This window comes from Martes martes, assembly GCF_963455335.1.
Source record: "Martes martes genome assembly, chromosome: 4".
NCBI classification, from domain to species: Eukaryota; Metazoa; Chordata; class Mammalia; order Carnivora; family Mustelidae; genus Martes; species Martes martes.
The window spans coordinates 67,028,978-67,051,849 of record NC_137891.1 but is presented as its reverse complement, the minus strand read 5'-3'; the positions used below and the strand labels follow the sequence as shown (position 1 = coordinate 67,051,849).

Genomic DNA, 22,872 nt, shown 5'->3' with positions numbered 1-22,872 from the left:
CATAATATTGGGGTCCTGAAGTGGACTGCATCAGGCTCCATACTCAGCAGAGTCAGTGTGTCCCTCTCTCTTTGCTCATCCCACACCCCCCTCATGCTTATTTTCTCTCAAATAAATAAAATCTTCAAAAAAAAAAAATAGACCAAGACTGTAACAAAAGACAAGGGCATTTTACATAATGATAAAGGGGTTGATCCAAGAGGATCTAACACTTGTAAATACCTATGCAGCCAACATAGGAGCATGTAAATATAGAAAGCAAAATATTGAGACATAAACATAAAAGAGAAAGTGACAGTAATACTTTAATAGTAGGAGCCATTAATACCCCCACTTACATCAATGGATAGAACATCCAGAGAGAAAATAAGGAAACATTGGCCTTAAATGACACATTAGACCAGATGGACTTGATACATACAAAACATTCCATTCCCCCAAACTGTAGAATACAGATTCTTTTCAACTGTACACAGAACATTCTCCAAGAGCGATCATGTTAAGCCACAGAAGTTTCAATAGATTCAATATCAGGCCTCTTTTTTCAAACAGTTACAACAGTGTGAAACTAGAAATTATTTACATTAAAACTGGTAAAAACACAAATGCATGGAGACTAAAAAACATTATTAAACATTAAGTCAATAAATCAAAGAGAAAATTAAAAAACACTTTAAGACAAATGAAAAATGAAACAACTTTACAAAAGCCATAGAATGCAACAAAACGCAGTTCCAAGAGAGAAGTTCATGGCTAAAGAAAGTCTACCTCAAGAAACAAAAATCCCAAATAAACTACCTAAGTTTGTATCTAGTTAGTAGAAGGAAGGAAATAGACTACAGAGGCCAGCACTGCCCTGATACTGAAAAGACAAACCACATAAAAAGAAAACTACAGGTCACTATCCCCAATGCAAATGGATGCAAAAATCCTCAACAAAGTGCTAGCAAACAGAATTTGGTATGTTAAAAGGGTCATACACCATGATCAAATGGGATTTATTCCAGAGATGCAAGGATGGTTTGACATCTGCAAATCAATGTGATACACCACATTAATAAAACGAGGATAAAAATGTATGATTATCTCAACAGATGCAGGAAAAAGAAACACTTGACAAAATGTGATGGCCATTTGTGATAAAAACAAAGTGGATGTAGAGGGAACATACCTGAACATAATAAAGGCCACGTGTGACTGACTCACAGGTAACATTGTCCTCAATGTTGAAAAGTTTAAAGCTTTTCCTCTAAGATCAAGATAGGGATACCCACTCTCACCACTTTTATTCGATATAGTATTGGGAAGTCTAGCCGTAGCAATCAGGAAAAAAAAAGAAAAGGCATCCAAACAGAAAAGTAGTAAAACTCACTATTTGCTGTTGACATACTATATGTAAAAAACCCTAAAAGGCTCCACCAAAACACCATCATAACTATAAATGAATTCAGTTATGAAATTGTAGACAGGGGCACCTGGGTTGCTCAGTTGGTTAAGCATTCAACTTTTGATTTTGGCTTAGATCATGATCTCAGGTTTGGGACTGAGCCTCTAGTTGGGCTCCATGCTCAGCAGGGAGTCTGCTTGAGATTCTCCCTCTGTCTCTTCCCCCTGAAATAAATCTTTTTAAAAACAGTATACAAAAGTAACCTACAGAGATCAGTTGTAGTTCTATACACTAATAAGTAGCTATTAGGAAAAAAGTTGAGAAAATAATCCCATGTATAATTGCATCAAAAAGAAGAAAATACCTGGGAATAAATTTAAGGAAGTGACACCTATACTGTGAAAATTATAAGACAACTGACGAAAGAAACTGAAGATGACACATACCATGCTCATGGATTGAAAGACTTGGTATTGTTGGGGCGCCTGGGTGGCTCAGTGGGTTAAAGCCTCTGCCTTCGGCTCAGGTCCTGATCCCAGGGTCCTGGGATCGAGCCCCGCATCGGGCTCTCTGCTCAGCGGGGAGCCTGCTTCCCCCTCTCTGTATCTGCCTGCCTCTCTGCCTACTTGTGATCTCTGTCAAATAAATAAATAAAATATTTAAAAAAAAAAAAAAGAAAGACTTGGTATTGTTAAAATGCTCAAACTACCCAAAGCAATCTACAGGTTCAGTGTAATCCCTATCAAAATGCCAATAGCATTTTTTTTTAACAGAACTAGAACAAATAATCCTAAGATTTGTATGGAATCACAAAAGACCTTCCAATAGCCAAAGCAATCTTGAGAAAGAACAAAGCTGGAGGCACTGTGCTGATTTCAAAACCTATTACAAAACTCTAGTAATTAAAACAGTATGATACGGCATAAAAACAGACCTATAGATTAATGAAACAGAACAAAGAGCCCAGAAATAAAGCCAGGCATATATGGTCAATTAATCTATGACAAAGGAGCCAAGGATGTACAATATTTTCATAAGTGGTATTGGGAAAACTGGTTCACTTATACTGTATACAAAAATTCAAATGGATTAAAGACTCGAATGTGAGGCCTAAAACCATAATCTAGAAGATACCAAAGGCAGTAAGGTCTTTGACAATGGTCTTAGAAATAGGCTTTTTGGAGCAGTCTCCTTAGGCAGGGGCAATAAAAGCTACAATAACAAGCAGGATCATATCAAACTAAAAAGTTGTGCACAGCAAAGGAAACCCATCAACAAAATGTAAAGGCAGCCACTTAGTGGGAGTTGTTACTTACAAACCGTACATCTGATAAGGGGTTACTATCCAACACGTAAAGAAATTATACAACTTCTATCAAAAAAGCAAATAACCTGATTTAAAAAATGGGCAGAGGACTTGGATATTTTTCCAGAGAAGACATACAGATGTCCAAGAGGTGCATGAAATGATGTTCGTCGTCATCAAATTGAAACCACAGTGTCACTTCATACCGTCAGACTGACCAGCATCAACAAGTGTTGGTGAAGATGTGGAGAATGTATATTAGAATCAAATTTGAAGGTTAAATGATTTTGCCAGTCATGGATGTTAAAGAAAAAATTCAAGAATTACTAGAAATGGTGTCATTTTCATCATTAACCAAATTAAAACCATTCTCCTAAACCACACCCCAATATTTTGTACCTACTTTGTGTAATACAGAAACTGCCATATTATAGAATGCTTTTCACACATCATTTTGCCACCCAAACATTTTGAGAACAGAGACCAGGGTTTCGTCATTTTTAATACCTTTATTACATCCAGTGCTGTGCTCTCTGCACACAACAGGAACCCAGATGTTGCGGACCACATGATTCACCATAGACAGACTAGTTTTGATATAAGTGCTCAATGTTAGACTGATGGCTAAAGAGGAAAGACATCAATACCAAATTAGTTTGTTCAACAAACATTTATTGATGGCCCAATTTACTCTAGCCCTGTGCCAAGCACAAGAGACTAGAAGGTGAATGAGACCTGCTGTGTGCTCCCTGTCAACTCACCTCCAAGTAGTGGTCATTCTACCTACAGACCATGGACACTTGGGGGCCTTCCAAAAGACACAGGTTATCTGCAGATCCTTAGCAAGCAAGGAATGGTTCAGATGAACTCTTGCATGTTTATTTAAAAACATTAGTGAATGCGTATTAGCTGTCTGTCACTGTATATTTTCTCAAGCAGGAGATACTGATTGGGAGAGGATTTAGTATTTATACAGTAAAAAAAGTTCACATGAAAACGTTGTAAACCTCTGATGCGAAAGTTAGAGAGTTTTAAGAAAACTTAAAGCTTAAAGAGCCAGGAAAGCATTTTGGAAAAAGAAACCAATATAGGAATCTTCAAAGAATTACTAGCACCTCTAACCTGTACCTCAGGTACAAATATATTTCCCAGGTTTGCAAAGGACATAAAATATTTGCTTCTTTTATACAAAGAGGATCATTATAAACCATCGCATTTACAGAATACAAATACTGATCATGTACCAGATTATTTTTTGTTAAGCTAAGGCTTGTGCCAAAATTTCCTCTCCGTGAACCTCTACCCCCAGAGCAGAGGAGATGCCCCCGCCCCCAACTACTGAAGTATTGGGCCTAGAGACCCACAAGGCTGCTACATGCTCAACAATTCTTTGAAGTCTCCTGTTTTAAAAATTCATGTGAATTTTAATTCTGTTACATGACATTTACTTAAGTGTAATCTTCTAAATTACTAAACTGTTTCTTCAAATTTCTTCTAGAAAATCAATGTTCAAGGAATATAGGTTATATTTAAGGAGCAGGGCTGTAGACTGTGACCTCCACGTACATGTAACAAAACATTTTTCAGTGGGTTTATGATATACGTAGGCAGGAAATGGGAGCAATACTGAGGTGTCTCTCCCAAGAATGGAAATAAGAAGAAAATCCTTTGACTATCAAACAGTAAGAAACACAAAATGGATCAGGGTAGAAGCAATCATATGCCGCCAGATGGAGCCCGGGCAGGCCAAACAGAGACAAAGCTGAAGGTACTGACAGATCTACTGGGTGTGCCAATCAGAAGCTGATGTGGAGAAGCAACTACTGGCAGAGAATCTCTAGCATCATCCGGGGGAAGAGCGTACCCTGGTCGACACACATGAATATCAGCCGGTATATTCCCATAGGGAGATGGATGCACGAGGCAACTTGCTTCCCTTGCTCAGAATCCATGCTCACCAAGTAACCGCTGATCGTAATTTGACTTCCCAAGAAGGTTTGCCTAAAGGGAGAGAATGATTGATAGTTATATTTCTATTATAAATTGAAAAAAAAATTCTAACTTTTAAATAAAATATCAGTTACTGTGAGCTTGGTTAATGTGTTTCCTGAGAAAGTTCCACTTTCCATGTGCTGACATACTAGGTCTGTAAAGATCTCATCAGACTCTAGATGCATCAGATTTGCCAGGGTGGTGCCGCCTTCACTGGCCATTGACCTGCCCCAGCTACAGTCCACTCGACTACCATGAGACTTCTGTACCCGTGTTGTGCAATATGGTAGCCACTAGCCACATGTGGATATTGAGCACTTGAAATGTGGCTAGTCTGAACCGAGATGTGCTGTTAAGTGTAAAATACACACCAGATTTCAAAGACTTCGTATCCCCAAAAAGAATGTAAAACATCTCAACAATTGTTTTTTCTAAGATAATGACTACCTATTGAATTGATACAATATTTTGGATATATTGGAATAAATGTTAATAAAATAATTCCATCTGTTTCTTTTTCCTTCTTAAAATGTGGCTAGTAGAAAATTGATAGTTCACTTACATGGCTCACATTATATTCCTACTGGACCCAACTCTTCTCTGCAAATAATGACAGTATGTTTGATTTTAAAGTTTGTACTATATCCTTTCTATTGAATTGGACTGGGGAAGACACTGGAGAGGCCCTGTGGTGCCTGTCTTACACTGGTACTAGTTAAAGCAAAGGCCAGTATAACTATTATTTAAGTCCTTGCAAGAGGCGCTGATGTCTTTGGCAATTCCCAACTGTGGGAACAGTAACGCCGTGGAGTCAAGAGGTATGGGCTCAAAGCTGACTTGTACCTTGTATCAGTCCGAACTCTGAGCCAACTACCTAACTAGGGACGTTCGCTCCCGCGTGAGCTGCGGATGACGGCACAGAACCCCAGAGGAATGCACCTGCACCTAGCTCTGCCTAAATAAATAGCGGATGAGTGACTGCTAGCACAAGAAGCGGAATCTTTGCTTTCTAATAATTTAGCATCATGATTTCCAAAAGATTGAGTTGGAAGTTAAATATCAAAGATAAATATGTGAAAAGATAGGTTTTTATTCATCAAAAGTTAACAGCAACAGGCACATATTAAAATGAGTATGGCAAAGCCTTTTACAAATGGCTTTACACTCAAGCTTTCTCCCAAGAAAATGGCTGTTGCAACAAACTGTAAACATAATCGATAAACAGTCTTTTACAGTAACAAGGGAAATACAGTTGAACTAAAAGAAAGCACCGGTTTCTCTTAAAACTAGATTACAGTTGTGCTTACTATACATAAAACAATTTAAAACAAATTACAAAAGTGGAATGTTTGAAGTTTAAAATTAGTCCTTAGATTTTGTCCTAGAAAACATCTGTTCACATCAAAAGGCCCATCAAAGGGTAACGTTTCATCAAAGGGAGGGACAAGAAAACAATGCACTTTTTTCAAATCAAAACAAGAAGTTTGGTCACTTAGCTTTGTGCATAGTTTAAGGCAACTGGAGCAGTCTGGTACAGCTCACCTACCTTCCCCTCCCCCGGTGTGGCTGCGCATTGTGTCACATTCTAAAATAATAAATAATTTCCCACGTGGATAAATATAACACATGCACAGTCACACATGCACAGACATGCACGCAAACATACATCCACACATTCACACACAACATACCTCTCACTCACTGCAGCGAAAGGGACTTTAGTACCCTTGCTCTGAAGGACACACTTCCCCATCCCACTTTATTTCAGATTGGCAAATACCCTGAGCTGATTATGGTGTTTTAAACATTCCACCTTTTTCTTGCATGTGCAGGTCAAGTGTACAGTAGTGAAAACAACATGCAATGTCTTCACTGCAGAATCATAATACAGCTAGGACATTGGTGTTCTTCCCCTCCCACCCCAAATTAAAAACTAATAGTTAAAAAAAATTGCATTGCCAAACAGCACTGGAGGGAAAGCTTGGCGGTACTCTATGATAAATGCTCAGTTTCCAGTGCGCAAAATAAAACTATAGCAAATGGGAGGCTTTGGTGGCATCCAAAGAAGAAAAAAGGCAAACCAGGGGGAAAGAGCTGCAGTTTCAGTTTGATCTTTAAAATTCTTAGTGGTTCCTTCACAATCATGCTCCAAGGCAATTTAGAACCAATATTTCAGAGTTGATTTGTAAACATCGAGTCTTGCAGGAGGCAGCAGAGGCTGGGCACTTCACATTTCCATTTTCTCAGAACTTAGTGGAAGGTACAGATACACAATGTTGCATCAGACTGGTTAAATTCCAAGAGATTTCTGCTGAAAGATACAGTTCAAGTTTCGTGGTTCGAGGAATAAATGCTTTGAAAGACTCGTGGCACACCGGAAAACTTCCTCTGTTACTCCTTTCCAATGGGCTCCTGCTGGGCTTTGCATATTCAAGGTTTCACACGAAAGCCAAATGCATATTGCTATGTGTTCAGGTCTTATAATTAAAAAGTGGGGTCACATGATCGGAGAGACGACACCTTGGGAATAACGCTGGCCTCGTTCCTTCGGAAACCTTGGCAGCCAAGAGAACGTGCTCTCACCTCGAGACCCCATTTCACATTTCTAAAAACCTGCAGGAGGCAGTCTGTCCCACCGCTTCTGGGGGCTATGATAACCGGTTTTCCTGAGGTAATAACTGTGAGTTCAACTCCTCGAACGCAGCGTCCGTGTCCTCACTGGTGGACTGTTCTCTCTGCAGCCCCTTCCAGCTGGCTTTGTTCAGCCCCATATGTCCAAGCATCGTCTGCGAGAGCCTGGTATTGGAAAATCGGGCCCATTCTGTGAATAAAGGCTCCACTAGATAAGTCATGAAACCTTGAGAAAATAAGAGAAAAAGGGCATTAACATATATTCTGAAACTTTATCTTCAGAACATCTATCCAGTGTTTATTCTCTTAAGTCCTAACCGGACATCACCTAAGTTTTCAGCAGGGATGTGTGTGCGTAAGTTGACCTAACTTCTCTGAAGAACTATTGAGTAACTCGATGGGACTTTAAGTAAAGGTGAACTGACATACACATCCAATCTTTTATAACGATTCCTCTCCACTGGACAAGCATATCCTATCTGAGCAAACACTCAGTGGCCCTCTCAGCTCTGCAGAAAGCAGGACACACCGTTCCCACTGAGACAGCTGGAGGTGAGGAGGGGTCTTTTCTAAAGGCCTTTGGGTGATGAGGCGGGAACTGAAGCAGCACAGTCTTCACACCTGGTCATGCTTACAACTGGCCACTTTATTTGAGTCAGAATTTATAGAGCCAAAACTCAGGACAAAATGCAAATTCTGTCACTGCTACGTTAACAGTGTTTAAATTTTCTACACCTCCAGAACTTTTTCTTTTTGGCAAAAGACCACGTGGACCACAGACAACACAGGTTACATTTAGGCAACAAAAAAATCTGGAGTTAAAGCAATTAGCACCTGACTTTTCAGTAGAAAACTGTACAAATTGTGGTATCTGAACTAGTAGTTACTATTGGAAGTAAGGCTTTCTTCCATTTCTTCCATTCCCTCCACACATATTAACTGAGAACTATCTGCCAGGCACTGTTCTAGGGTGGCCAGGAAGATAGTAATGAATAGATATGCCTCAGGGAGTTGTGTTCTGGTGAAGAGAGAAAACAAATAGAGAAATGTCATCACTGGTCAAAGCAGCACTGTTCTGGGAGCCATCCTCACACCACAGTGCCAAGTTGAACCATCACCCAACGCCGTCTTTTCAAGGTGCCAGAGTGAAGTCGTGAGCAGTTGGAGTTTCGTACCCAAATGAGATCCGCCCATTATTCCAACGGGTTGAGAGCTTCTGGATCTTGCCTGTAACACCCAACAATCCAGAAGTATTACTTCTGGCTCTAGGTTAACCTCATTCTTCTAGCTCTTAAGTACCTGGTGAAAATGAATGGGCCGGGGTCCTGGACACAGACAGCCACATAGCGCCCTCTCCAAAGGTGGGGTGCCATTCATCAGCTGCCCGGGAACCCACTTACTGTTCTAGCCCACAGGCCTTTCTCACCTCTACACATACCACAGGACACCATGTCAAAGGCCTTACTTACCCAGGACATAATCTTTTCTTGTTTAACAAACTATTATTCCTATCAGAGAAGGAAACTAGATTAAACATGACTTCTACTTACTGACCCTGTGCTGGCTCTGAGTAATCACAGTATTTAAAGTCCCATGATTTACCCTAGAAATAGAACTTCCAATCCCTGTTTTACCTGGGATTTGATGTCAAAAAACCAGTATCTGTTAACTGTACAAATTGGGCAAACTATCTGAAAAGGAGGCTACTGGTGGTACTTTTGTCGTAGGGTGGTTGTGAGGAGTCAGCAGATGTCAACTTTTACTGTCATTTTCTGTGAAATCTTTGTCCCTCAGATAACCTTACCCAGAACTGTCCAACATGGACAAGATTTATAGATGGAAATGAAGAGTTTAAGGGGTCCAGCTTCTCTTCCCTTTTAAAAATTGCAATTTAAAAAAGCCTCATTGTAAGTTTCCTCATTAACCGAGGGGGTCATTTACTTAGGCAAAAGAATGTGAAGGGCAGCTACGGGGACTCTACCATCCACTCTCCTCTCTTCGATTCAATCCCCTTTGCCCATGTTTCACCCATTCTTTTGCATTTGAAGATTTTTCTACTTGAGACACAACAGATCTGCTGCTTCACTGTCTTCTCATCCTCCCCAAAGAAAACATCGCCCTCGGTCAAGTTCCTCAGGCTTCCTGGCTGCCTGGGCTCTCCGGGTACACCAGCATCCCCACACCATTCCCGAAGGCCTGAGCCCCACCCTCCTGGGCATGGCTCTTCATCTTCCCTACCTCTCCCTCTGTGCTTAAGTCCTTTCCTACCCGTGACCATCCTCTGTGGTTACAATGTGAGCATTAGATTTCTGAATTTCTCACCCTACAGCCCAGTCCTCTTTTCAAAGTATTATGGTGCAGAAGCATGTTATCGTCTGAGTTTCTAGAAACTTTCTCTTTCTGAAATTTGTGTACACACTTTTTTTATGTTCACCAATGCTCCAAGACCCTACTCAACACCAACTACCAAAATTATACTCATCCCTCAATAACCTAGCTGACCTGCCCCTCCGCACACTGTCCTCCTAATTTACACTCAAAACCCCACTGGCCACTCCCTGCTCTTGCACAACAAGCTGTCCATACTGCAGTCACAGCCCATCTCCCCATGTTTTCCATGCTGTTTTCCATGACAGCTACGCTCGAGTAACTGTTCTCAAGTGCCCCCTGCCTCCAGGGGACATGGCCAGCCCTCAGGAACACATCCCCAAGGGCAAGGGCCAGGGAACCAGGAGAGACATGGATCCTGTGCTCTGGACGTCTGGAAATGGGGCAACTCTGCTTGCAGACAGCGGAAGGCAGCTTCTGGGGGAGGTGGCTCTTCCAGAAAAACGAGTCCAGCAGGTGGGAAGGATGGCGAGGCAGAAAGAGTGAAGGGGCGTCACAGACTGGGGGAACAGGGCCGAGTCCCAAGCTGCTGTGGGTGCATGAGGGATGGATGCTGCAGAGCAGAGGCCCATGCAGGGGGCTGAAGAATGAGCCAAAAGCAGAGCGAAAAGAGACAAGGAAGCAGTAGTGGAAACTGATCTTCACGTTATGGTCCTGCTCGCTCAGTGGTCCCCTTTCTCACTGGCAACGCCAGACTCGTGCTAAAGAAGCTTCCACATGGGCAAACCATGTATTCTTTCAGTGTCAGAACAGACACAAAGCTACTGCTACCTGCTTTGCAAAAATCATGGTTTTGGGGACCTAAGATCAAATGAGAGCAAATTATGAAAGCCAAAAAAGGAAAAAACTGGTACAATTTCTTCAATTAAAAAATAGAAATGAGCACAATTTTAATGTTATATATTTCAAATGTGCATCTCTTCTTGACAAAACTAAAGTCAGCAGCACTTTTCTAAGCAGTTATAGCTAAGTAAGCACCGTTACCGATCTGGATGTTGGCAATAGATTCAGTCTGACGATCACAAAGTGGACTCACACCCAAGTGATACTTCTTTTCTATATCTCCTAAAATTAAAAAAAATATAATTATTAATGTGGAACCTACCTATTGCTTAAGTATATAATTAGAGTCCTCATCTTACCTGTAAATTCCTTAGGAAAAACGACATACTTAATCCTCCTGAGAGGATGGCTTTTAACTTAGCTCTTTTTTGAATTTTTAAGTTATTCACAGATAGAAAAAGTTGCCAAGCTGATATCCTATTTTAAATGGAGGAGATGAAAAACTTCACTAGGTATTACCCCAAGACTATAATTCTATCAGCATTTTAATTTAAAACTTAGATTTCTAAAAGGAAGGGGCTTGAAATGAAGATCCTTGGTTCCTGGCTTTCAATTACTAAAAATATCCTGCGGTTCGTTCTTAGAGCCATACCTTCCTCACAGGACAAAGATGGAACAAGGGAAATCTTTCTGTACAGCAAAATTTCCAACCCGATCTACATCTATTTACAAATCCATACATATATTCATATCTGATCATTTCAAAAGTGAACTGTTTATTTCCAAAATAAGTGTTCAATTGGTACATTATTTATTCTATGTACATCTACTATGAATTGTCACTAAAAATATCAAGCATCTCTTGCTGGACTCCTGTAAATGTCTGGGTTAGTTTACCCACATGATGCTAAAAATGGAACTGAGCAGACTACTTATCACTCAAAACTGTAACTTGCCTTGATGGAAGAATTCCTCTGTTACTTTCTCACTCCACTGCTTGCTTAATTCCCAGGTCCGACACGGGTTACAAATATCAGCACATTTCAAAGCCATCTAGCAAGCAAAATATTAAAAGTCTTTTAAGGAAAAAGTAAAATTTCAATTGTACTAAGCTTCAACATACTCATAATCTAATCGTGGGAAAAACAACATCTTAATAAAGTACAGCAACAGAAAATTCATTGTCTTTTATCTTAGTTCATGATGCTGTTAAGGCTCTCCGTTATTTCTGCAGGAATGTGGGAGGACTGCTCATCTAACTACACATGCTTCCTAACACCCAAGAGCCATGCGGAAGGACTGGACTAAACGTAAAGCTACAGGTAAATCATGTGATTCTCTCCCATTTGTAGATGCAAGAATTGATTCAGATGCTGTTTTTTGCTCAGCACCCTAATCTCGCAAAAAATGCTTTTGTTAGAAATCTCAAATATGAAAACTACAAAAGCAATGATGCTTTCCAAATGAGGAGATTCACCTTCTGGAAAGTGTTTCAGTAACGGAAGGAGACTCCACAGCTGTCCCTCAAGATTTGACCACTCTGAAAGCTACCCCAGAAGAATTCATTTTTATTCTGATGGGCATGTGATTTAGCCCAGAAAGACAATCTTTCCCAGCCCCATTTTACCTGTAAAACCAAATGCCTATGCCTGGCATCTTCTAGTCGTAAGTCACCTCTGTCCAAATGGGACCTAAACAATGACAGATACTCATTTTGGCGACTGATGTCTGTGGCTAGTATCAAAGCACCTATCTGAGTCTCCATTTGTTGCCTGCAATTAGAGAAATATAAAGAGAAAATATAAGACTTTCAATTAAATAGTTACTTCTTGATTTTTTTCTTAAACTTAATATTCTAATTGCCATTCAACTTTTAACCTATCACAAAACATGAATTTTAAAAATGCATTAAAGAAAACCTATTAAAATAATCAAAACTAAAACCAAAGGAGCTTAAAGGAAAATATCAATATGCATACATTCCAAAAAGATTTATTTTGCCAGCCAAGGAGGAATTATTTGCCTTGAAAAAAATCTACATAACATTGGTATGTTATTTTAGAAAATTCTTTGCTGGGATGTGCTGAGGGTAAACAACTCTGGTCTATTTTTTGGTGTCTGACATCTGAAAGCCAGAAGGTTGGTTCAAACGAAGGTTGGTTTAAATGGAGAAAGAATAGCCCATTCAACAACTAATTCCTGTAGGTATTTTGACTAAGATGCCCAGTTATACAGTGATAAAATCCCACCAAATAATCTGATAAAGTTTAGATAAAATTACAACTCAATTCTTGAATTGTAATTCAAGAATCAAAGTTATCTGAATGAAATCCAACTTTTCTGGAAAGGAAAAAGGTAACGTGTTAATACAAATACATTATACCGTTTTAAAAACTGTCTCAAGTCAAATAACAAGAGAAATAAACCTAAAAAAAAAAATTCCTGCCTTTTTCCCCCTCAACGGGCCATAGCAAATATTATCTATGTATAAATATCAGTAAAGAGCTGTCATCAGATTAAAAGGCTCACAATATTGGATATTAAGTAAAACAAACCCTAAATAAAGGAAACATGAAAGAATGCTATTATGCAGTGATCCTTATTTACAGGTTTTTTTTTTTTTTAAGATTTTATTTATTTATTTGACAGAGATCACAAGCAGGCAGAGAGGCAGGCAGAGAGAGAGGGGGAAGCAGGCTCCCCACTGAGCAGAGAGCCCAACTCGGGGCTCGATCCCAGGACCCTGGGATCATGACCTGAGCCGAAGGCAGAGCCTTTAACCCACTGAGCCACCCAGGCGCCCCTCCTTATTTACAGTTTTTAATCAAAAGAGTTAATCACCAAATGTAAAGCATGACAAAAAGGGAATAAAGCAAACATTTTAATCTGCCTTAATCAAGAAAAAGATAATTTATAAAAACTATGGTTTATGCAATTATTATATTTGTACTACAGCAAGAAACAATTTTACTTACCAGAAGTATTGTCAAAACTCCAAATGGTATCCGTGAATAAAGATTTAAAAAAATAAAAAATAAAGTCCAGCTTTTTTCTTGTGGTCATTACACAAGATACATAAGTTTTTAAAATGAAGTTGTTTCAAATTATGAAAGGGAAAAAGGAAAGAACTATGATAGTAACTTAAATTTTTGTACCCAAACATATATTTATGCCTCACCTTGTTTTCTAGAGTTAGATGGTTTATACCCATTTACATGGTTTTCTTAAGTGTATTGTCTCTCAGTGAGGCCTTAGTAAAGTTTTGTTTGTGGATCAATGGTAAGAGATTTTGTCAACCATCATCATATTGGGCTCATTTGCGCTGATGCTTTTTATTAGGCTTTCAAATGGCCTTCTTAACATCACATGGCCTTTACTTAAAAAATTAGGGATGCCTGGGTGGCTCAGTTGGTTAAGCAGCTGCCTTCGGCTCAGGTCATGATCCCAGGGGCCTGGGATCGAGTCCCACATCGGGCTCCTTGCTCAGCAGGGAGCCTGCTTCTCCCTCTGCCTCTGCCTGCCACTCTGTCTGCCTGTTCTCACTCGCTCACTCTCTCTCTGACAAATAAATAAAATCTTAAAAAAAAAATTAGTATTTTCTTTCTTTCCATCATTATTTTATCCTACAGCTCCAGAAGTCACTCCAGGACTAAGCTAACGAACTAAAAGCATTCTTTTTATTTGTTATCCATTTTGAAAACTTCCTGAAACTTATTTGAATGAGTGTATTTATCATACAGAATGATTAATTTCTTTACACCTAGAACATAAGGTTTTATTATAATGAGTATAACATGGAAATATGTAATACTATTTACATCAGTAAGTGGTAAACTATGACTGAGCCATTGTGTGTTTGGAGTGAATTTTATAATCCTCAAATCCATAGAGTGAGCCATAAAAATTCACTAAAAAAAAATTACTTTCTATACTGTAGAATGTTTAAATTACTATAATTTTGATATAAATTTGTAAAATAACTTAGCCATTAAATTTAACAAAAACTGCAAACTGTGGAACACCTGAATAATTTTTAAAACTCTGTAAAATTGTTTTGCCAGCTTAATCTCCATAGTTCGTAACAAATTAAATGTGTGTTAATCCAGCCTACCTGCTTTCTGATGGCATATGTGAGAATAAACCAGATTCTCTCAATAATCCCACTGCAGATCTCCAGTGGTGATTTTCCAGTACTGAGGTATTCTACAAAAAAAAGCATATCTGAGTTATTTAATGGTAAGCCTCTTCCTGAACATAAAGAATTCTTGATAGGTAATATTAATCTGGTTAAAATTCCAACATTCGTAGACACTCTGTTTATGACTTCGACTCCATTAAAACATTTTCTAGAATGTAAGAATATTAAGTTCCATGATAAAATTGTACTAACCTTGTACAGAGTTGCCAAGTAATGGTTAGTTTTAATAAGGAAGGGTTGATTAACACCTGGATGATCCAGATCGTGAGTGGCAGCTGCAATTAAGCTCAGCAAGACATCCCAAGGCGTTACAGAACTGGCAAGCTGAAGTGTGACAAGAGAATTACTTACAGACATTTCTGAAATAAACAATCTGACACGTGGGCATGGCTGTGGGCATCTGGCTGTGGGCATCTTATGAACAAGTAATTTATTAAGCAATATGCAGAGGTATCATAGTCTTAGGATAACTAAAACAGAGGGAAAGCTGCAAAAGAACAGGCAGGCACTATCCCGGAAGAATACAGTAATCCAGAATAAGACTTAATTTAAAAAATTAATGTATCATTACACAGGACAGCAAACGATCTCAGGTAAATTCAAAAGTTGACCATTAAAAAGAAACATGAGGAGGAGCAACTGAATTTTTAAATGTCCTGTGAAGGGAAAGTAAGTTCTAAGTTGAAAACAAATCCACATAAAAAATTTTTTTTTGAATAAAAATGTAACACTTCAGCTTGTAAAAAAAATTTCATCAGAAAGAAAACTATGAGCTTCATAACAAAGACAGAGAAGTCAATGACATTAATACAGGTTTTTTTTTCTAAAGTGCATTAAAACCAAAAGCCAGTGTTCTTTCCATTCCTTTTCTTTCCATTCCTGTTCTTTCCATTTTTCCATAGAAAACTATGAGCTTCATAACAAAGACAGAGAAGTCAATGAATACAGTTTACAGAAGTCAATTAATATAGTTTTTTTTTCTAAAGTGCATTAAAACCAAAAGCCAGTGTTCTTTCCATTCCTTTTCTTTCCATTCCTGTTCTTTCCATTTTTCCATAGAAAACTATGAGCTTCATAACAAAGACAGAGAAGTCAATGAATACAGTTTACAGAAGTCAATTAATATAGTTTTTTTTTCTAAAGTGCATTAAAACCAAAAGCCAGTGTTCTTTCCATTCCTGTGACCGTATCTGGTGATGCCGACAGAGATGAGTCAGGTGAAGTCTTAAGAAACTACAAATCGTCTGCCGTCTGTGAGCGAGGCTTCACCTGTATTCACAAAGCTATCAGCAGGGCCCTTTTCCAAATAGAAAACTAGTAACAGTGAGTTTTCCTGTGTTCAATAAAAACCCTCACCATTTTTATTGTTGCTATTAAGTGTTAATAGGCTTACCTGGAACAAAATTGTAATCTACATAAGTGCAGATACGAAAACATAAAAAGTAAACACTAAAGTTAGAGCTGAGGCAAGTACAGAGAGAAGGAACTTTCCCCTAACTTTCTAGCAATTTGGGGGACTTTGAATATTTCTTTTTTCACTTAGAGTCCAGGAATTAGCTCTTACACAGAAATCATACATGACAGCTGAAAGCAGGTTTCTTACTAAATACTATATCTAGGCCTTTCTATTTATGATTTCCTCTGTGCCTGCATCTTTCTACGCTGACTCGGGGCGCCTGGGTGGCTCAGTGGTTTAAGCTTCTGCCTTCGGCTCAGGTCATGATCTCAGGGTCCTGGGATCGAGCCCCACATCAGGTTCTCTGCTCAGCAGGGAGCCTGCTTCCCTCTCTCTGCCTGCCTCTCTGCCTACTTGTGATCTCTGTCTGTCAAATAAATAAATAAAAATCTTAAAAAAAAAAAAAATTCTTTCTACGCTGACTCCCCCTCAAATTTTCCCTTTCAGTTTCGGAGTTTTCTGACCACTCTACTTAAAGCCGTAAATGCTTGCCATCCACTGGTCACTCTCCCGTACACTCCTCTCTTTCACTTTCTCCATGGCAGCAATTACTAAAATACATGTCAACATTCTGAAGGTATTTATTTATTTTTCAGAGAGTGAGAGAGAGCACGAGCAGGGGGAGCGGCAGGCAGAAAGAGAAGCAAGTTCCCTGCTGGGCAGGGAGCCTGATGTGGGACTTGATCCCAGGACCCCAGGATCAGGACCTGAGCCAAAGGCAGATGCTTAACTGACTGAGCCACCCAGGCGTCCCATAGCTCAACATTTATTTATCTGTTTAATGACTGCTTCCCTCACTGGGACCTATCCTGTCCTTTTTACCACTGGATTCCTAGCACCAGGAAAATGTACTCAATTAATGAATGAAAGCACCTGAAAACATGGAGCCACATGAAAGCCTGGGAAATAAAAAAGATATAATCTTAAGGCTTTTTAAAAATGCACTTTCAAAACTTTGAGTGATTCTCTTTTAAAATGTAAACTACAATAAAGGAGAAGGGAACTGTTGCATCTGAGGGCTCAGTGATTTTATCTATCTCCTTCAGTGAAGCTTTGGCTAAGTTCATGGAGTATGTCAACGATGAAAAGTTTTTATATAAAAGAATTATCAGAGCTACCCAGGCAAAAAAAGGGTTTAAAAATTAGTATTGCCAAAGCTGCGTGGGTAAGACTGTCCTTACTCATTTTTATCCACAACCTCCCCATCCTGCATGTTCTCTGCCCCTTTCATCACGCCCAGTGCCTGGCGTCAACGCTAACTTCCGTCCCCTTGATTCCAGGCGTCACCCTGGATTGGGTACAGCCAGCGAAAGACAGGAGGGGAGAAGCCTTTACAGACATGTTCCCTAGGTTAATTAACTTCCTGTGACTCACAGAACAGGACACTTAACCTTCATCATTCTATTTACCATTCCATTTATGGTATGGTGATTACTTACTAAGTAATTTCTCTCAAAGAACTCTCAAATAGAGGCTTCAGTCTTGGCCCAGAGATTTTCTAAAGTCCAATTAAAAAACTGGAGCACTTGGGAGTATACATTTGTCAAAACTCTACCCATGATCTCTGACAAATAAATAAAATCTTAAACAACAACAACAACAAAAGGACACCTGGGTGACTCAGGTCATAACCCCAGGGTCCTGTGATCGAGCCCCACGTTGGGCTCCCTGCTCAGCAGGGAGCCTGCTTCTCCCTCTGTCTGCTGCTCCCCCTGCTTGTGCTGTCTCTCTCTGGCAAATAAATAAATCTTAAAAAAAAACAAAACTGTACCCATGAAATGTATACATTTTACTATTGCCTATAAGTGATACCACAATAAAGTTGCTTTTTAAAAGAAGTTGTGATGTGGGGCACCTGGGTGGCTCAGTTGGTTAAGTGCCTGACTCTTGATTTCAGCTTAGGTCATGATCTCAGGGTTGTGCGATCGAGGCCTGTATCAGGCTCCACACTTAGTGGGGAGTTTACTTGGGATACTCTCTCCCTCTTCTTCGCCCTCTGCCCCTCCCCCCCAACAGGCATGCATGTGCACTCACTCTAAAATAAAAAAGTCATGATGAGGGGCACCTGGGTGGCTCAGTCATTAAGCATCTGCCTTCGGCTCAGGTCATGATCCTAGGGTCCTGGGATCGATCCCCGCATCGCGGGCTCTCTGAACAGCGGGAAATCCGCTACTCCCTCTCCCACTCCCCCTGCTTGTGTTCCCTCTCTTGCTGTGTGTGTGTCTTTCTCTCAAATAAATAAATAAAATCTTTTTAAAAATAAATAAATAAAGTCATGATGTGTATCCTTTTAAAAATTGGGGTTCACATATTCCACAATCTCTTCAAAAATCAGAAGACTGTCAACCACAGAGCTATATTCTCGAAGTTGGCATCAACTAGCACAAACTGGTTTGGTCAGGCAGCTTTCCTTTCTAACATCTAGCCAGAATTTGGATCCCAGGGGAGATGAGTTTATAAGCAGAGCTAAGAGTAAGCAAATGTAATTTCAGAACCCTCAGGGGTAGGAAACGTCCACGGGCAAACGTGGCTTTCTGTTATCATCTTCAGTCAGTGATTCCCTCATCTGTAGCTCCAACAGATTCTCTCCTGTGCTCCAGAGTCTTTGATCCAACTATCTAGTCGACATCTCCATTTGGATATCACACAAATATGCTTAATTCCACATATCCAAAATGGAACTCATCATTTCTACCAGCCTTAACCCCCAAAACTTGCTCCCTTTTCTATACTCTTTCTTTATTTTTTATTTTTTTTAAAGATTTTATTTATTTATTTGACAGACAAAGATCACAAGTAGACAGAGAGGCAGGCAGAGAGAGAGGGGGAAGCAGGCTCCCTGCTGAGCAGAGAGCCCGATGCGGGGCTCGATCCCAGGACCCTGGGATCATGACCTGAGCCGAAGGCAGAGGCTTAAACCACTGAGCCACCCAGGCGCCCCTCTATACTCTTTCTCTCACAGAATCCCACCTTCTACTCAGCTGCCCCCTGCAGTCTTCATTGACTCTTCTCCCTATTTCACTCCCCCATGTGCACGCAGACACTATAACCTAGGCACTTGAACTCCCAAGGGACCTTACAGACCACCCGCCTCTCTCCTTCCCCAAGGCCACCTGTTGTAGCTTGGACTGCCGGGCTCATTCATGGTGCATTGAAATGAAACAGCTCCTGACAGGCCTCCGTTTTCCTGGTCTTGTCAGATTCATTTTTACGCCAACAACCAGGAGAGGTTTCTAGAGTCTCCGGTTTCCCTTCTGTAGCTCCCCATTCATTCACTGACCTGGACTAACGCTGTCCAGCCTTCATGGAGCTCACAAGGAGCTTGGTGTAAATGCCAGTGTTTTCAGACAGCCCTAGGGGACAGGGGGTTCCTAGGATCTGGACCTTGCCTGGACTTCAGCCTCGCTCTCTACAATCACCCAGTTCTCCACATGCTGCACTTACAAATATAACCACGGTGGCAAAAGCGATCCAGGCAGATCTCTTTCTTGTAAAGAAAGACTCTCATTTTGAGTCAAATCACTAATTTAAGGAAAAGTATTTGAAAGTAAGTCAAAGGAATTTTCTTAGGATTTTCACCCACTGGAAATGTCAGCACCTTACCTTAGGTTCTTTTAAGTAACAGTGCATGGCCTGAGTAACATCTGCAGCGTGGACTGCATTGTGGTAAGGGTTCTGACTGTGGTAATCCTCTTGAATCATAACTGCATCAAAGACAAAAGACCCCCGATTCACTGTAGCTGAGAAACATGTACAAGTACAAAAATTATGATGATTTCAAGTTTTCCATTTAAAATTTTCATGTGGCTATCAGCTAACTGTTCAGCTTCAGAGAGATGATGATCACCTCATAACTCACATGCATACCAAAGAATCAATACCATTTGACTGCTAACTTGTTTGAAACTTTCAGAAGGTATTCATGTCAAAACAATAAATGTTTTTCTCTCTTAAAATGTGAATCTATCACTGTGCCAAACTTCCCTCTTTTAAATGTAATTTAAAAAGTTTCTCAGCTTAATTAAAAAACAGTATAATTCATTCAACACACACTTGTGTCAAGTACTGTTTTAGATTCTAAACAGTTACCAGTGAACAAAAATCGATATGAAACTAAAATATGACAGTTATTGGGGGTGTATGAACATGAGCCTACAAGTGCCTCATCAGTGAGGTACGTTCTGGATCTGGGATTAGTTTTTCAGTAGTAGGGCTGGACCTTCTGCTAATCCTACTCTCTGTCATGCTCATGAAAAAGTAGACTAGGATTAGGGTAGAGCTGTCCCCACTGCCATCAGGCCTGCAGTATGGCCCCAATATCATAACACCCTAATCTACTGGTCACTGAGTCAAGTGAGCCAATTCCACAGTGATAAACCAGGACTCACCGGTGAGAAGGAATGAGCACTGGGATTCTATATTTACTTTAATTCATCTTTTCAAACAATCTTTTTGTTTTTCTTAGTATCTATTTTTCTATGTGTTTTATAATTTATACAATATATAAGTATAGTATTACAGGCATATAAATTATAAATAAACATACATGAGAAGTTTCTCAAAGGCCTAGGTAATGAATTTATCTTCGTTTGGTATTTAAGAGGAAAGAAAATATTATCTTCTTCTTTAAAAGAGTAAGAAATAATCCTCATGCTTCTTTTAACATATTTGGTGAAAAACTTCAACTTTTTTCCTAGCACAGCAGTCCTAAGCAAATATCACCCTGCTTGTTTAAACATGTTAAAAATAATCTTTAAAATTTACTGTAAAGAGATTTCTAGGATCAGAAAAAGAGAACACCTAAATACAATGTACTTGGATTTTTTGAAGTCTGAGCTTTCAAACTTTTTAAAAAGGACAGAAACAGTGTCATCTTTGTAACAAAGCTATGGTCAGTGTAAGAGACCGACTGCAGAAGTGTCCCACCTTTTTCACTTTGCCCTCCAGCCATGGCTTTGAACCTTCAAAGCTTCCTGGCAGAGAGGTGCTGCTCATCCCCATCTGATGTGCTTTGGTCAACAGGATGTGGTGGAAGTGACGGAGAGCCAATGCCGAGACCGGCGGGGGGCGCCTGCGGACACCAGCTCTCTCATGGACACTGGCCACTACTCCTTGAATAAGTACGGCTTGTTGTCAAATAAACATTTCCTTCTTTTTTGTTTTTATTTTTTTATTTTTAAAATTTTTTTAAGATTTTATTTATTTATTTGACAGACAGAGATCACAAGTAGGCAGAGCAGCAGGCAGAGAGAGAGGGAAGCAGGCCCCCCGCTGAGCAGAAAGCTCGATGCAGGGCTCCATCCCAGGACCTTGGGATCATGACTGGAGTCGAAGGCAGAAGCTTTAAACCACTGAGCCACACAGGTGCTCCTCTTTTTTGTTTTTAATGTGAATTTATTAAGGTGCCAAACTCCTCTGCCTCCTTTTAATTTAATGGGAGACCACAGACAGCTAAGCCCCAGGAAGCCCAGTGTCCCCCAGCTGAGGTCTCAGGTGAGGTCCCAGGCAAGGCCCATGGAGCAGCTGGCCTATGGTCAGCTGCGGGCCCATAACTGAGCTCAGCCAGACCACAAGCAGCATTCAGTGGCCCCAGACTCAGGAGCTAAACGAATGCATGTCGTCTCAAGCCACTAAATTTGGAGTAGCTTGTTTTAGAGCAATAGCTAACAGACAGAAGTGATGAAAATTTAAACAGGTTCTTGTTTAAATCTTATTACTGTTAAGCAGGTTAGAATCACTTACCTAAAAATCTACGAAGTTTCATCATATCTAAATGGAAGTACTCAATTAATCCATGAAGACTAAATAAATGAAAGGTTAAACTTACTAGACTATTTCCTAAAATGAAAGAAGAAGAGATATTAGTAAGAAATACAGGTTTGCATAATTGCACTGTGCTTCCAAATACGGGTTTTGAATATAAAACATGGGGAGTACAACTTCCTACTTTTTGTCTATCTAAAATTTACATCCTTCTATTTTACCAGCTATGAACTTTAAATCTCACATCTCTTTTTTTCCATTCTAAGGGAAAAAATGGCTTTGTTTCGTTTTTCTACAACCAAATAAGATAAGCATTTTCAAACCGATCAGTTTTTTGAAAGACTCCAAAATAATTACAATCAATAGAAACTTTGAAAACTATCCCATACTAAGTTGAATGTAGCTTCCCAAAGCACCCAAAACAAGGCTGCACTCCCTTCAGCGACCCATCCTTCCACTATGGAGCTTTAACTGAATGAGGACATCCAAAGTTAACTGCCTTAGCTGCACTGTGTGTTAGGTGGAGCTTGTGTTTATTCTTCAAGATACAGAGCTAGGAGGAGGGATCAATCATCTCAAGATCAAAACTTTGCACCTGACCACTTGACTGCCCCACACTTGTAGCAAGAAATCTGAATAGCAGCAAGGTGGCGGTGGGGTGGGGTGGGCAGTGGTCACAAAACTAAGCAGAATTCTATTCTATCACTCTTAAGTTCATGGTCAATACTACACAGCAGTCTTACTACGTTTTTCTAGCGAAATGGTTAATTTACCTCCTCAAATTCCTATTTTCAAGGCTCTTCTACTCTTCTCAAACTTTTTTTTTTTTTTAAGAGTTTATTTATTTATTTGACACAGAGATAGAGAGCAGAAGTAGGCAAAGCAGCAGGCAAAGATAGAGGGAGAGGCAGGCTCTCTGCTGAGCAGGGAGCCGGATGCAGGGCTTGATCCCAGGGTCTTGGGATCCT

General features: G+C 39.9%; 1 protein-coding gene across 2 annotated transcripts in view; it reads right to left on the bottom strand.

Moving 5' to 3' along the window:
- Positions 1 to 5,756: 5,756 nt before the first annotated feature.
- PDE7A (phosphodiesterase 7A) overlaps positions 5,757 to 22,872 on the bottom strand; it is a gene marked incomplete at its 5' end in the record, with an annotated part of 120,430 nt that continues 103,314 nt past the window's right edge. For both annotated transcript variants that reach the window (XM_080801141.1, XM_080801142.1), the window contains 8 exons: positions 5,757 to 7,542; positions 10,689 to 10,769; positions 11,444 to 11,540; positions 12,115 to 12,259; positions 14,599 to 14,690; positions 14,878 to 15,009; positions 19,745 to 19,845; positions 21,884 to 21,979. In XM_080801141.1, the coding sequence (XP_080657267.1) occupies positions 7,334 to 7,542; positions 10,689 to 10,769; positions 11,444 to 11,540; positions 12,115 to 12,259; positions 14,599 to 14,690; positions 14,878 to 15,009; positions 19,745 to 19,845; positions 21,884 to 21,979 (953 nt within the window). In that variant the 3' untranslated portion in view covers positions 5,757 to 7,333. The remainder of the gene's footprint in view (positions 7,543 to 10,688; positions 10,770 to 11,443; positions 11,541 to 12,114; positions 12,260 to 14,598; positions 14,691 to 14,877; positions 15,010 to 19,744; positions 19,846 to 21,883; positions 21,980 to 22,872) is intronic.